General features: G+C 37.9%; 1 protein-coding gene across 4 annotated transcripts in view; it reads right to left on the minus strand.

Annotated features, from left to right (window-relative positions):
* The window catches only part of Fam210a (family with sequence similarity 210 member A), a 47,235-nt gene that overhangs the window by 18,314 nt on the left and 13,395 nt on the right, over positions 1-15,526 (minus strand). For 3 of the 4 annotated variants that reach the window (XM_005356238.2, XM_026783327.1, XM_026783328.1), the window contains exons 2-3: positions 4,642-4,689; positions 3,611-4,123 (exon numbers count right to left, since the gene is read on the minus strand). In XM_005356238.2, the coding sequence (XP_005356295.1) occupies positions 3,611-4,086 (476 nt within the window). In that variant the 5' untranslated portion in view covers positions 4,087-4,123; positions 4,642-4,689. The remainder of the gene's footprint in view (positions 1-3,610; positions 4,124-4,641; positions 4,690-15,526) is intronic. The other variant, XM_013349502.2, reaches the window with a different exon arrangement.

The following is a 15,526-nucleotide window of genomic DNA, read 5'->3' on the forward strand; positions in this document are numbered from 1 at the left end:
AAAAAAGAAAAAAAAAAAGAAATATTCACTGTCTAAAGGAAGAACAGTAAACACCAGCAGAGCTGTGGCTGAGAGTGCACCTGTGTGATCAGGAACCCGAGTCTATGGACACACAGTATGGGCAACACAGTTGTTATTGAGCCATAAGTAATTACACGAAATACTTATGTTTAGAGAACAGACCTCTGCTACCTTTTGCCACACAGTAGCAGTCAGGAAGCTCAATATAAAACACACCCATTAGCAAAATTTAGCTCTGTCTGAAATACATTTAAGAGCTTCAGAACATTGCCACCTAGCTAAATATAGGAGGATACTTTGCTTTCAGACCGTGGGAGTAACTAAGACAAACAGGTCATAAGTACAACATTGATGCCAATGTCCATCCTTCCAGAAAGAGTATTTTCTCCCTTTCTCTTACTAGTAGAAAGGCGACCAATAAGGAAAGAGTGTTTTCCAGTTAGAACACTCTTAAAGAAATACAACGTTTCTGTTAGCTGGATGGAAAACTGGAGCTTAATATAACCGACTTCAACCTGACAGTAAACCATTCCACACTGGAACATGTACTAATTCTGTTTTCTTTTGTAGACAAGAATATTTTATAAAGTATTACTTGTGGTTAAGTCATCCACTCAACATATGTGAACTCATTAGGACAGGCTGTCATACTGGGCGGTAGGTGGTGGCTCTTGGCCATGAGTCCATGTTGCCCAACAACCCCAGGCAAGCAGTATCACCTCTATATTTTGACACAGCATTTTACAGAAGAGAAACTCAAGATCATGTATGACAGAATCACCCCTGCTGCTTTAGGTGAACTGAAGAATCTGAAATACAACTATTATCTCCAGGATACTTGGGGTCTTCTTTTTCAATAAAATAATTTGTTTATCATTTGATTGTGTTCTGACAATAAAGCTTGCTTGGAGTTAAAGGGTGGAGCTAGCCATTAGCTGACCAAAATTAACCACAGAAGTTTGAGCGGGCTAAAGACAGATTTAGAGACAAGAAGTAGAAAGGCATGGCTGAGAAAGGCTCTTGGCTCTTTTGGATTGAGGAAGGAGAGGGAGGGAAGGAGGGAGGGAAAGGGGGAGGGAAAGGGAGAGGGAAAGGGAGAGGGAGGGGAAAGAAAAGGAGGAGGTTTCTGGTTGCTTCTCTGCTGCTTCTCTGATCATTTAGGTTCTTAACCCCAGTATCTGACTCCCAAGTTTTTATTGATATGCTATAATAGGCCAAAAAGCAACTTCATACTCAATTAACTAAGGACATAAGATTTCCTCATGAGACCAGAAACTGGGAGAAGACATGATCTTTGACAAAAATGAACCACAAGAATCCTCAAGTGGCTCAAGAAGAGAAAATGCATTATGTCTAAAGCCACATATCTGATGGCAGAATTAAATGGCCCCAAGAACTGAGTAGCTTCTGTCAAAAAATAGGGCAATTCTGAGGACTTCTACAAATATTAAACATGTATAGAAAATGTCTTTAACCAAAAATATAATGCAAAGAAACAAAGAAACAGAACAGTATTAATTACATAAAGAAAACCTGTCCCTCTAGAACTGCAGTGAGAAACACCCAAACCCTTGCTTTCCAAGAAGAGTAGCCCACTTCCCACCACCTTGGGACAGATACTGTAGTTATCTTGGTAGATAGTCTAAAGGAGGGAAGATACTCTAAAGGAAGACACCTGTCTTTCTGTATGCAGCTATCAGACTGTTGAGGCAGACAGAGGTCTCCAAGAACTGGAACTACCTCAGCTGTCATCTGCTAAAGGAAAATGCTAGAGCCTTGGAGGCCAGCCAAAGGGGGAGCTTGTTGACTTTGAAGGACAGATACGAGACAAGACAATGGTGGACAGCGATGGATGAGACCACACTTTGATCAGAATTGATTAGTTATGCCTATCTCTTGTCTTCTGTTTAAACCTAAACCTCACATCAGTAGCACAAAGATGGACTCAGGTTTGTGTTTGTGGCTGGTGGTGACTGGACTCATGCTGGTCACACCGAATAAATCAGCTTTCTCTGCTTTTACCATTAGTTAGTTGTCTTTTAAAGTAGATTATTAAAGGGGGCTAAGCCTAGGCCCATAATTTGACCCTAAAAACTCCAGTAATAGTATTTTTCATTCAGTAGGCTCATCAGCTTCTCTGCCAAGGGGTGATCTCCTTATATACAACTGTTATATTTTGTTAATGCCTTAACAGCAAGGCACTAAACACAAATAAGGCATTAAAAAATTAGTGGACTTTGATTAGAAGAGTTAACAAGTTAAGGTCACGGCATGTGGCCCTTGAGGGCGGAACTGCAGGTTTCCCTGCTTTCCAGCAGGGTGATGAATACACCTTACCTTAAAAGGCAGGAACTGTAACCAAAAAAAGATGCACTTGAATACTTTCCATCCCATACCAGAGGGTAGGCCCACCAGTCTCACTTCCCATCAGAACAAAATGACTTAGCATGCTATCAGTCAGAATGCATAATCAGTCTCAGCCTGTAATGAGTTCATGTTAGCTAGCCTCTGGCAAAAGAGCCTGTGAATTTTATACTAATACTATACACGCACCCAAACGAGTAGTTTTTCACATGTAGAAACACCATAGAAACATGTAAGTATAGAACTTGTGGTTCGGCCGCATTTCTAAAACCTAGTACTTAGGCTGGAAAGATGGCTCAGTGGGTTAAGGTACTCACTGTTAAGTTAGCCTGAGTTCATCCTCTGAGACCCATAAGGTGGGAGAGAAGTGCCAACTGAAAGTTACCTTCTGAACTTCACATGCATACCCATCCACCTATCCAACAACAAATAAATGTAACAAAACAACAAGGACCTTACTTCTGAGTCCTCTTAAACATGCAAAGCTGTCAGCAATGAGACCAGGAGATGGCTCAAGGACCAGAAAACTTATTCAGTTTCGGTGTGGGCTCCACCTCTTATCAGTTGAATTAGCTTATTTCCCCTCACCCAAACTGTTTTCATATTCATACATGGGAAGAACTGTATCACTTACTGTATTTGGTTGTTGGAGGAGTAAATCAAGATGGCAATTAAAAACTGAGCAAAACACTTGCACCCATAAACAAACATTAGATATTCTCAATAAAATATGATAATAGCTATAAAAAGTAGTTTTCCTCTGTCAATCAAGGCATGAGACTGAGAAGGGCTGGAAAGAGAGCTCAGTGGTTAACAGAGATGTTGTTCTTGCACAGGACCAGACTTTGGTTCCCAGCTCCTAAAGAGAGCAGCTCACAACCACCTATAACTCCAGCTCTTGAGGAATTTGATCCTCGGGCCTCTATGGGCACCTGCATTCACATGCACACACCCAACAGACATATGCATTTTAGAAACAAAATAAATCTTAAAAAAAGTTAAGGGCCAGTGAGATGGTTTGGTGGGTACAGGTGCCCGCCTGCAACCCTGACATGAACTCGATCGTGGCACACAAGGTGAAGGAGAGAACTGACTCCCTCCAGTTGTCCTCTGACCGCCTCCCGCCCCACGTACAGATAATAAAATAAAAACTAAGGCTTTCAGCATAAACAAGAAGACTAACGTGATAAAAAGTGGGAAGGCAGTCAACTAAGCAAAGACTTACTTTATAGCTGCATAGTAAAATGTTCCAAACCAAATACCAGAAGTTATTAGATGCACAGGAATTAAGACTTTTCCATATTGTCTGAAGGTTTTCTTAAACCGTTGATAAAGACTAATAGACTTGTCTTGTAAAGGATCTGGCTCTTCCTTCTTTTCTGATGGAGTTTCTTGGGATGTGGCACTGGAAGATAAAACTCTCTTGGCTAAAATATCCGGCTCCCGTCGTTCCTGGTGAAGGACTCCCTGCTGAGGTGGCTGAGCATTTAATAGATTCCTTCGCTTTGCAAGGCACTGCACAGCAGGTAAATGTAACCACTGCTTTCGAAGGTGTGGTGTCCAAACTAGTCTGTATTCATCTCTATGCCAAGGTAAGGGTCCTTTTATGCTCCCGTGGTGATCAGAGAGCTTGGCTTTCAGTGGTTCCAAGAATGTCCTGAGTGTCAGCCGAGACATAGTCCGTGGTACATTCCATTGCATTTTGAAGGATGGTGATGGATTTCAGCTTCTACAGAGACTAGATTTAGAAAAATTATTGTATTACATATAGATTTTCACTTTAAGTCAAACTATTTAAAAATTAACCATAATTCATTAGAAATAATAGGACAGACAAACTGACACCTAATCTGCAGGAAATGTGGTTAAGTTACATAGTTTTCAGGCACTGGGATTTTAACATAAAACACATTCTTCAAACACAAGAAGTCTGCTTAGCAGGCATCACAAATGGTAACACTAAGAAACCCTTCTACCACTGAAAACGGGAGGTTTGCAAAGATTCTTCTGTTGTACAGATCCGAGTTCAGATGTTTGGGGACATAATTCCATGCACTTTGTTCTCAGACTCTGCCTAAGCCAACAAGTAAAATAACTACTTTAACAAGGTTCTTACAGAATTGTGCTATTTCTGGTGGAAAGCTACTCTGTAAATACAATAAATTCACAAGTGTTAAGGTTTGGATATTTATGATTAGTACCAGCTATTCTATAAAAGCCTTTAAACAAGTAATAATAAAGTTCTAAATCACATACGTTATTGATGATGGTAAGAAACAGCCTGGTATTTTATCTTCTTTCCCCCTATATCAAGAAAAGAGAAAGGGAAGAAAAGATGTCTATGATTTGACTTGGCATTAGTGTTGATACAGACTGACAAGGTACTTAGGAGAAAGGAGGATTGCAAGATGGGGGTCAGACTGGGCTACAAAGAGTGATTCTGTCTAAAGAATTCAAGGGGCCGGAGAAATGGCTCAGCAGTTAAGATTACTTGCTATTTTTCCAGAGGACCTGAATTCAGTCGCCAGCACCCACACCAAGCAGCTTACAGCCCTCTGTAATTCCTGCTCCAGGGGATTGATTCAACACCCTCTACTGACCACAATACAATCATGACAAGATATTAACCCCCCTTACCTCCACTGAAGGGTAAGATATCATTTTAAAAGAATGTGGACTTCAGAAAAAGACAAGGTTTAAACTTAATCAAGAATATTTTGGAGCAAATTATTTAGTCTCTTTAAATGCATGTTTTTCAGTAGCAGATGGAATTATAAGAACTACTAATGTATAGTTCTTGTTCCATCCCAGCATTTTTAAAAAAGACTTATTTATACTTCAGTGATTACCCTCGAGCTGAACTACAGGCAGTTTCCAGTCCTTTAACATGCGTGCTGAAAATCAGTCTTCTGGAAGAGTTGCCTCTGCTGTTAATGACTGAATCATCTCTTCACCATTTCTACTCACAGTCCAGGGCTGCCCGGATGTCCTTTAAATACATAGTAGCCTAAGTGGTATATCTTAGCACATAATAGTATATTTACTGCCCATTCTTTCCTTCCTTCTCATTATTTCCTATCCCTTCCCTTGGGCATCCCCAGAATGTCCTGTTCTCTCTTTGTAAGAATTATAGGTAGAAATGTATGCTCATAGTAACTGTTCTAATTAACAGGTGTTTTGTCCTCTGTATTCATGCTCTTGTTAGTACTTCTCTCTGGCATTGGAGTCAGTTGTTTCTGAATCATCTTTCTGAAGCAAGGTGTGTGTGTGTGTGTGTGTGTGTGTGAGGTTTCTTGTAATCCTTTTCAAGAATGGCATGGGAAAAGTCTTTGCCAGTTATTTCATGGTAATTTTTAGGTTCATTTGTTGAACCACAGGGCTAAGTCACTTGTCACTGCTCATGAGTCTCTGAGTATGTAAATTTTTGTTTGTTTCTAATTATGGAGTCTGGCTGGCACTGACTGCTGCAATTTCTGCATAATGTAAGACAGTGAAGTGTCTTGTTCAATGTCCTGGGACTGTACTCTTCTGGAGTCTGAGGGCTATAACTCTCCATTTTTTCTTGAGCTTTGATGGCTAGTTGGGGTATTATCTGACCAGGCAGGGCTCCATTTCTAATGTTAAAATGGCATGCTCTGCCCTTGGAATGAATTCTGGCAAGTCTACCTACATTTTGTGTATCCCTTCTGTGAGGAGCCCTGACTTGAAGCCAAGATCCCTGCTTTGTAGGCACTATTTAGAGCAACAAGTTTCTGGCCAATTTGAACACTTGCCAACTCTTTTGGACTAAACTTTGTCCAGCAGAGCAATGGCACTATATACCTGATTATATTAGGCCTCTTGCGAGTGTGACAGTCTGCATCCTTCAATGACTCATAAGTAAACTAAACACTTTTTTCAAAAAGCATATTAATTATTTGGTGCTGTGAAAATTTAATTTTCCAGAATCTTACTGGGATAAAACTCTGTTGTGTATGATTGTTTCTTGATCCAAAAGAGCCATGTGCTATAATGACTTATAACCTTAATTGTGCACTAGGAGGTATGTATTAAGCTTTATAAGGCATAAAAATAATCTTTTAATGTCTTTTGAGATTGTTGTTCTTCTAATAAAATTCTGTGACTTTCTGAGATTTTAGGATGATGCTTATATAGGGTAAGTGTTGCTTCCAGTAACCAAATAGAACTTGGCAACCTCTGTTCATCTTCTTTAGGTGTAAGCACCCCTACTGCACTAATTTTGTTTTCTCTTGTTTTTGATTATATGCCTGCTATTTGATGACAGCTGAAGTCCTAAAAAAATTTTTAAGTGGTGTGTGGTCTTAGTTTTTCTTATTAATTCCTCCTCCCCCATCACCTAGCCACTTTCATGATCAACACAGAACACCCTGTGACTAAATAGTTTCCCCCCTTTTTCTTCTTTTTATAAAACCACACAATTCCTCAGAGTGTCAACAACAACTGGATATTTTATCTTACAAGGTGATTTGGACAGTATATTCCAATTAAAGTTAGATCTCATTGTACAAGGTTAACATCACTCTGACACTAAAACCAGACAATGATACAACTAGTACCACTGGTGAACAGACAACACTAAACTCCCCCCTGCCCTGCCCAAATATTGGCAAATCAATTCTAATTACATAACCAAAAGTTCATACAGCATGCTAGGTGAGATTTTTCTACTGGGGTGAATAATGGTTCAACATAAGAACATTAAAAGATCTAACAACACATCAGCTTAATGAAAATTGTAATTGTATTTATAGGTGTAGAGAAAGCATGTATGTAGTAACTATCCAAACAGATCAGGGATGGAAGAATACTCTACACAACTTTTACATGCGACAAACCTATAGTCAATGCCATACTAAAATGAGGAAACCTGAAAGTGTTTCTTTTCACATCTGAACACAAGTATATCTACTTTTGCAATACATAACTTTAGCCAAAGCAATGATGAAATATGTATATGAAGAGAAAAAATTATCTTTGTTTGCAAATGATACAATCCATAAAAACACCTAGACTCTACCAAAAGACTCACAGGATTGGCAAATATAACAAGCTGCAAGATACAAAAACCATAAAGTTTATCATTTTTATTTATGAATTAATAACATGCATTCTTTGGGAATTACACTTAACTGTGATGCAGACCCAGCTTTCCTCCTTCCAGTGGATTTTCCCCTCTAACCTACTCGCATTCCATTGTGTCAGCCTTCAATACCAAGACACACTATCCACCTGGGACCCTGCAGCCATACCAGGCTGGGACTAAGGTGACAATTCATACTATCCCTCTTGTCCTCCATTATGATCTCTCCATTCTTACCTGCAGCTCTCCTCCCACCCCAATTCCATTCACTGAAGGCTCTGGATACAAGTGCAGGGTCCCATCCTCTGCCCCCATCCATTCATCTCTCCAGATTATTCTCTGTCTTACTGTAACTTCCATACACTGCATCTCTGACTTCCTGGGGAGTTCACCTCTTGGTGCGGACAGGACCCCTTAGCTCTTTCCCTTGGCTTCTCTCAGCCTTCCGCTTATTCCTTCCATCTCTTATTTCTCTTTGCCTCCAACCAACTACAAAAACATTCTCTGGAGGCAACTCACAGCCACACACTTTCTGAGATCCATAGTGAGCAGCAGAAACCAAGGACTAAAACACCCAGCCTACAAAAATCAAATGTCCACAGCTAGAATCACCCCAGACATCAGACCTCCAGGTACCTAGAAACCAGCACAAAAAGACAATCTGCTTCCATCAGAATCCATAACCTAGAACGAGGCCCTCATAAACATAGAAGAGCTGAGGCACAAGACAAGGGCTTCAAAATAGCAATTATGAATATGTTCAAGGACATTAAAGAGGAAATAAATAAATTCCATAATAAAGTCTATGAAAACAGAAACAAACAGAGGAATGAAAATAATGAGAACAATTCAGGGCATAAAAGTAGTATTTAACAAAGAAATAGAATCACTAAAGAAAATCCAAACTGAGATAAAACTGGAAATGGAAGCCCTCAGAGACAAGTCCACCAGTAGAAACAGAGAATAACGGGTGCTGAAGACATGGAAGAAGACATGCGCATACCAGTCAAGGAAATGTCAAATCTAAATCCCCATGCACAAAACACGAAGGAAACCTAGGTCACTATGAAAAGATCAGATCTACAAATTACAGGACTAGAGAAAGAAGAAACATAAGTTAAATGCACAGAAAATATTTTCAACAAAACCATGAAGAAAAACTTCTCCAACCTAAAGGAGATTTCTATCAAGGTATAAGAAGCATATAGAACATCATATAGGCAAGACCAGAAAAGACCCTACAGCACATTATTAAAAAAAAAAATAAATGTACAGAACAAAGAAAGAATTTTAAAAGCTGAAAAGGAAAATACCAAGTAACATATAAAGGTAGTTCCATTAGAACAGCAGTTTTCAACCTTTGGGTCATGACCCTTTGACAGGGGTCACCTAAGACCACAGGAAAACACAGATATTTACATTATGATTTATGACAGCAGCAAAAATTGCAGTTTTGAAGTAGTGGGGGGGCACCAGAACATGAGAAACTGTATTAAGTTTGCAGCATTAGGCAAGTTGAAAACCACTGCATTAGAATAATACGTGACTTCTCAATGGAGATTCTAAAAGAAAGACGGTGTTGTGGGAATTCGTTCAGCCAATAGCCTTTTGGGTACTGGCCCATTAGGACGTGATCTGAGGCAGTACATGTGGACTGATAAGTGCAGAGCTTGCTCTCTCTCTTGGCTGGTGGTCTGGATTCTGTTCGTTCACAGCTCCCAGTGTCCAGAGCAGAGGAACACAGCAGTTTTCTCATTATGAATGTTCCCCAAATAAACACCTGTCCTCTATTCCAGGTGCTCACAGACCTCGTGAACTGCGCCTACAAGACCTGGACGAATGTACTACGAACCTGAAGAGATCCCAGATGCCTGGCTAGACTATTATATCCAGCAAAACTATCAATCACAAATGATGAAGAAAGAAATGTAGTTTACATGATAAAACCAAATTTAAGCAGTATCTATTTAAAATCCAGCTCTACAAATGGCACTAAAAGGAAAACTTTAGTCTGAAGAGTTTAACCACATTCAAGAAAACAAAGGAATAACTAATCCTAGACCAGTAAATCAAAAGAGGGGAGAAAACTCACATCATAATAAAATAACAGGAATTAAACAAACCTTAGCTCATTGATATCGTTCAACAAAAATGGCCTCAATTCTCTAATAAAAAGACAGAGACTAACACTGAATAAAAAGATAGCATTTGTCTTCTGCATTCAATAAAAATACCTTAACATCAAGGAGAGACATCATCTCAGGGTAAAAGGATGGAAAAAGATATTTTCCAAGTAAATAGACCTAAGAAGCAGACCAGAACCAATCAGAAGAGGTAGGGAAGGACACTACATACTACATCAAAGGAAAAATCCACCAAGAAGATACTGCAATTCTAAACATTAAGGCACCCAATAAAGTGGCCAAACTCATAAAAGAAATGCTGCCATAGTTAAAAATCACACATGGCCTTCATACAGTGATAGTGGGTGACTTAAATACCTCACTCTCAACAATATAAAAGTCATTCGGATAAAAGCTAAATGGAGAAATGCTGGGATTAAATTAATATCACAAACCCAATGAACCTAGCAGATATTTACATAACACTGCACTCAAACACAAAAGAATTTAACAACTTCTCAACAGTTAATGGAACATTCTCCAGAACAGATCATATACTTGGACACAATAAGTCTCAACAGATATAAGAAGTTGAAATATCTTGCATCCTATCTGACCATCATGAATTAAAGCTGGACACCAACAATAGTAGAAACAATAAAAAGTATACAAATTCATAGAAATACTATTGAATATTAAATAAGTTAAGACAGAAATAAAGAAATTGAAAACATTCTGGAATTGAATGAAAATGAATACAAAATATACCCAAACCTATGGGACACAATGAAGACAAGTTCTAGCACTGGGTACCTACATAAAAAACTGGAGCGATCTCATATTAACAACTTAACAGCACACATGAGAGCTACAAAACAAAAAGAAATAACACTAAAGAGTAAATAACAAGAAATATTCAAACAGCTGAAATCAATAAAATAAAACAAACACACAGAAATAATTATTGAAAGGAAGAGTTGGTTCTTTGAGAAAAATCAATAATATTGATGAAGCCATATTAACTAAAAGATGAACAGAGAAGATCCAAAAAATAAAATTAGAGCTGTAAAGGGGGACACAATAGAAACCAAGGAAATTCAGAGATCTTAAAGTACATACTTTAAAAATCTGTACCCAACCAAACTGGAAAACCTAAAATAAATGAATACATTTCTTGACATATAAAACCTACGAAAGTCAAACTAAAATCAGATCCATAATCCCCAGTGAAGTAGAAGTAATTAAGAACTTTCCAACAAAAGAAAGCTCAGGGTCTAATGGAGTCAGCACAGAATTAAGACCTTCAAAGAATAATTAACACCAATACTACTCAAATTATCCTATAAAATAGAAACTGAAGGAACATTGCCTAATCCTTTTTATGAGCCCACAATTACCCTAATAACTAAATGACACAAAGATTCAATGAAGAAAACTACAGAACAATATATAAAAACAGATGGAAAAATTACTAATAAAATATTTGCAAACCAAATCCAAGAACATATCAAAACAATTATGTACAATGATCAAAACGGCTTCATTCCAGAGGTTCAGGAATGGTTCAACACATGTAAATCAATAAACATAAAACATCACATAAAAACACTGAAAGACAAAAATTATACAATCATCTTAGTAGATACAGAAAAGACTTTAAACAAAATTCAACATTCCTTTATGAAAAAGTCTTGAAGCCATTATCATTCTAAATCAGTGATTCTCAACCTGTGGATTGATCGGATACTTACATTACAATTCATAACAGCTGCAAAATTACAGTTATGAAGTAACAATGAAATAATTTTACAGTTGGTGGGTCACCACAACATGAAGCACTGTATTAAAGGAACACAGCATTAGGAAGATTGAAAACCACTGAGCAAAACAGATAGAAATGCAAAGCAATTCTAGTAAAATCAGGAACAAGACACGGCTGTACTCTCTCCATATCTATTACATAGAACAATCACAAAACTGAAGGAGAACAAAGGGATATATGTAGGAAAGAAAGTCAAAAGTATTTTCATTTGTAGATGATATGATTTTATACATAAATGACCCTTAAAACTCTACCAGAATTCTACAGCTAAGAAACACTTCCAGCAAAGTAGCAGAATATAAAATTAACACATTAAATCAGTAGCCTCCCCATTTACAAATGAGAGACTAAGAAAGAAACAGCAAATAATACCTTCACAATAACCTCAAGCAACAACAAAACAGATAACTCTAACCAAGAAACTGAAAGACTTGAATAATAAAAACTAAGATGTTTCTACATCTGAGAAACAAATATCCTGGCACAGATGGCTCTTTTGGGTGGTCTTGCCATGGAGCACTTGATTGCGGTTTGTGGGGATATTGGCTGCATGCTATTTGGAGACAGAATGGATCCACTGCTTCCTAAACTTGGAGAGATGAGTATGACTCTCACTCGTACCTCTGTCATGAGACTAGACACTCAGAGAACCGAGGGGAAGGAGCCAACTGCCATGCCACTCACTAAGCTGAGCAGTACAGACAGATTTGTCTCATGTGATCAAAAAAAATGCAGATACATAATAAGGGCAGATTCAGACAAAGAGAAACCTCTAAATGGGTCATTGTGTTAAAAAAATATGTAGGTTTGGGAGAGAGGAAAAAGAATAAAAACAGACATAGATTAATAGAATAATTTAAAGATAATAAAATGAGGTCTCTGAAAAAGAAATAGAGTAAGAAAAATTATAATAAGCCAAATACACAGAGAGTCTGGACTATGTATATTATTTTGTTTTCTCTGAATTTTCTGACTGTTAATAAGCTAACTGCTGAGAGACATTTGATTGTGGGGACTGCTAAGTTAAATCAATCTATATATTTTAAAGTATCTTGACTTCAAAATTTGGGCCTAAGGATATGTTGTTTTGGGAAAGAGGCTTTGCCTTTGTTTCCACAGAAGATGAGAAGTTGTGAATTCCTTCCAGGTTAATATGGTTTGGTCAAGGAAGACCTCCTTGAAAGGTCTCTAATGGGAATGATGGCCCAGGTGATTCAACATCCACAACAGTGTCAAGGATGCTGGCTGAGATGGACAAGTCACACAAAATACTCCAGTCAGGACTTGACCATAATCCTGAATTTCCTCAGGGTATCCCAAAGATGACTAGTGCCCCACATCAGCAGGAAGTAGTCTAGAGAAATATGCCTACATTTGCCCAAAATGATGATGGATGTTTGTCTTTGTTTAGGGGGTTGATTATAAATTGTTATTGGTCATAGTAAAACCAACCAACCAAATAAATAAAAGGATGGGGGCTAAACAAAGAAGTTAAAATCAGAGATCTCTTTCTAGAAGAAGAAAGGGGGATATAGTATACTATAGATGGAGAAAAAGGTTAGATAACTGATCTACTTTAATCCAAAAAACAATCTCAAAACATTTTACATTGTTATGGATTTTAGTTTATTGATACAAATTTAAAGTTAACTTTGCTATATGTATATTTCTACTCTTGTTTAAGGTATTATGTCTATGCAGCTCATTCAAAAATATAATGTATTTTAAAAATGTAATGAAAAATACAGATTATGCTGGGCAGTGGTGGTGGTGCATGCCTTTAATCCCAGCACTAGGGAGACAGAGGCGGGTAGATTTCTGTGAGTTCAAGGCCAGCCTGGTCTACAAGAGCTAGTTCCAGAACAGGCTCCAAAGCTACAAAGAAACCCTGTCTCGAAAAATAAAAAAAAAAAAAATACAGATTAATGGTCATCTATAAAAAAAAAATCCTTATGTTAGGTATGTTAAGGTCATACACAGATTATACACACACACACACACACACACACACACACATAGATAGATGGTCTTCAAACACTTCAAAGACCTACGGAATATGGCATTTAATATGTTTAATAACCTAAGGCTTTTTATGAGAGTGAGACATGCCTGCTCCTGACAGCACCACTCTACTTCAGAGAAGATGATGGAGTTTGCTTCCTTCATGGCAAAAGCTAGCCATGTGGGCAAAGAAACTGCCCTTGTCTCAATTGCTGACAGTTTCTGTCCAAATTGGACCAGCAGGACACAAAAAAGGCAACTGCCAAATTTTGTCAAGACAAGGTAGAACAGTCCTTCAAAATTCCTTGCTTCACAGGAAAGTCTGTTAGACATGCTAGGCTGTGGGCCAGAGGTGGATACCTCAATGTTACACAGGAACTTTAGGTCCAAACATCTTGAGATTCCTTTGTTAGGTAACATTTCACCCTTTTGGGGTCTTTGATGGACCTGAAGACTAGATAGTTACAGTTTTCTTTACTTATAAGATACATAAGGTACATAACTTTGGACTCACAAAGATAGGTAATAAAGTATTTTCTCTAATTTTGCCAAATACAAATAGACTGGATATTACAACTGTAATTCTTACTTCATAACTTTTTTTTGTCGTATATAATCTAAGTTAAAGTCTTCCTTTTTAATTAGACAAAAAGGGGAAATGCTGTGGAATAATCCTCTTTTACAGTGTAAAGATTTGTCACTTGAATTGGTATAATAAAATGCTGATTGGCCAGTAGTCAGGCAGGAAGTTAGACAGGGTGACCAAACTAAAAATGATGGAAGGAGAAGGGCAGAGTAAGGAAGGAGTCACCAGCCAGACACAGGGGAAACAGGAGATGAATGTGCCATGCTAATAAAGGTACTAACATGTGGTAGAGCATAAATAAGGAATATGGGTCAACTTAAAATGTAAGTGCCAACTAGTAATAAGCCTGAGCTACTGGCTGAGCATTTATAAGTAATATTAAGCCTCTGAGTTAGTTATTTTGGAAGTGGCTGCCTGGTATTTGGGAATAGTCTGGAGGAAGAGAAATATTCAACTACACTGATATGCATAAAACAAACAAACGATGACAAAAGTGCCTAGAAGAAACAAGACATAAAGCAGAATGGAACAAAATTGAAATGCTGGAAATAACATCCTGATATCTATGGCCATCTGATTCTTAACATAGGCACCAAAAATAAACACTGGAGAGAAAAGACAGCTTTTTCAATAAATGGTAGTGGAGGGGTCTATGAGAAGATTCAAATTTGATATCTTGCTCTTATCTAATACCATCTTATACAAAAAACAACCAGAACTAGACTGGGCCATTCAAATAGATACTAACTTTAAAGTAAGCAAATAGGATTGATTATAGCATAGTTGTCAGAGTATTTGGCTAGCAGTCATAAAACCCTGGGTTTGAGACCCAGCAAGGCATAAACCATGTGTGTTGGTGCAAACTTATAATTCCATCACTTAGGAGGTAGAAGCAGGAGACAAGTTCAAGTATATCAGTTATGTAGCAAGTTCCAGGTCACTACCTTAGGACTTATCTGAAAAACAAACAACAGACAAGCATATCTCAATGAAAAATCATCTCACTCAACTTAAAATGACTATTATCAAAACTACAAAAATAACAAGTGCTGGCTGTCAAAGATGTAGAAAAAAGAAAATTTTTATGCAGTTGGAGAGAATGTAAATTAGTATAACATCATGGAGAACAGAATGGCAGTTCCATGAAAAATTAAAAATAGATCTACCATATGACCCTGTCACTCTACTACTGGGCTTTACTGACAAAGGTGATAAAATCACTGTATCATTTTGTGTGTGTGTGTGTGTGTGTGTGTACGTGCACACATGTACACACGCGTGTGTGTATGTTGGGGGAAGGGGTAGGGTGCAAGTGAGAGCACCAATGTTTATGGAAGTACTATTTATAACAGTCAAGATGGGGAACCTAGGTACCTGTGGGAAATAAGTGAATAAAGAAATTATGGGATATAAACACACACACACACACACACACACACACACACACACACACACACTATCCAGTCATAAAGAATAAAGTCCTAACATTTGAGGCAAAAACGTATGAA

The sequence above is a fragment of the Microtus ochrogaster genome, chromosome 18 (assembly GCF_000317375.1).
Source record: "Microtus ochrogaster isolate Prairie Vole_2 chromosome 18, MicOch1.0, whole genome shotgun sequence".
Lineage (NCBI taxonomy): Eukaryota > Metazoa > Chordata > Mammalia > Rodentia > Cricetidae > Microtus > Microtus ochrogaster.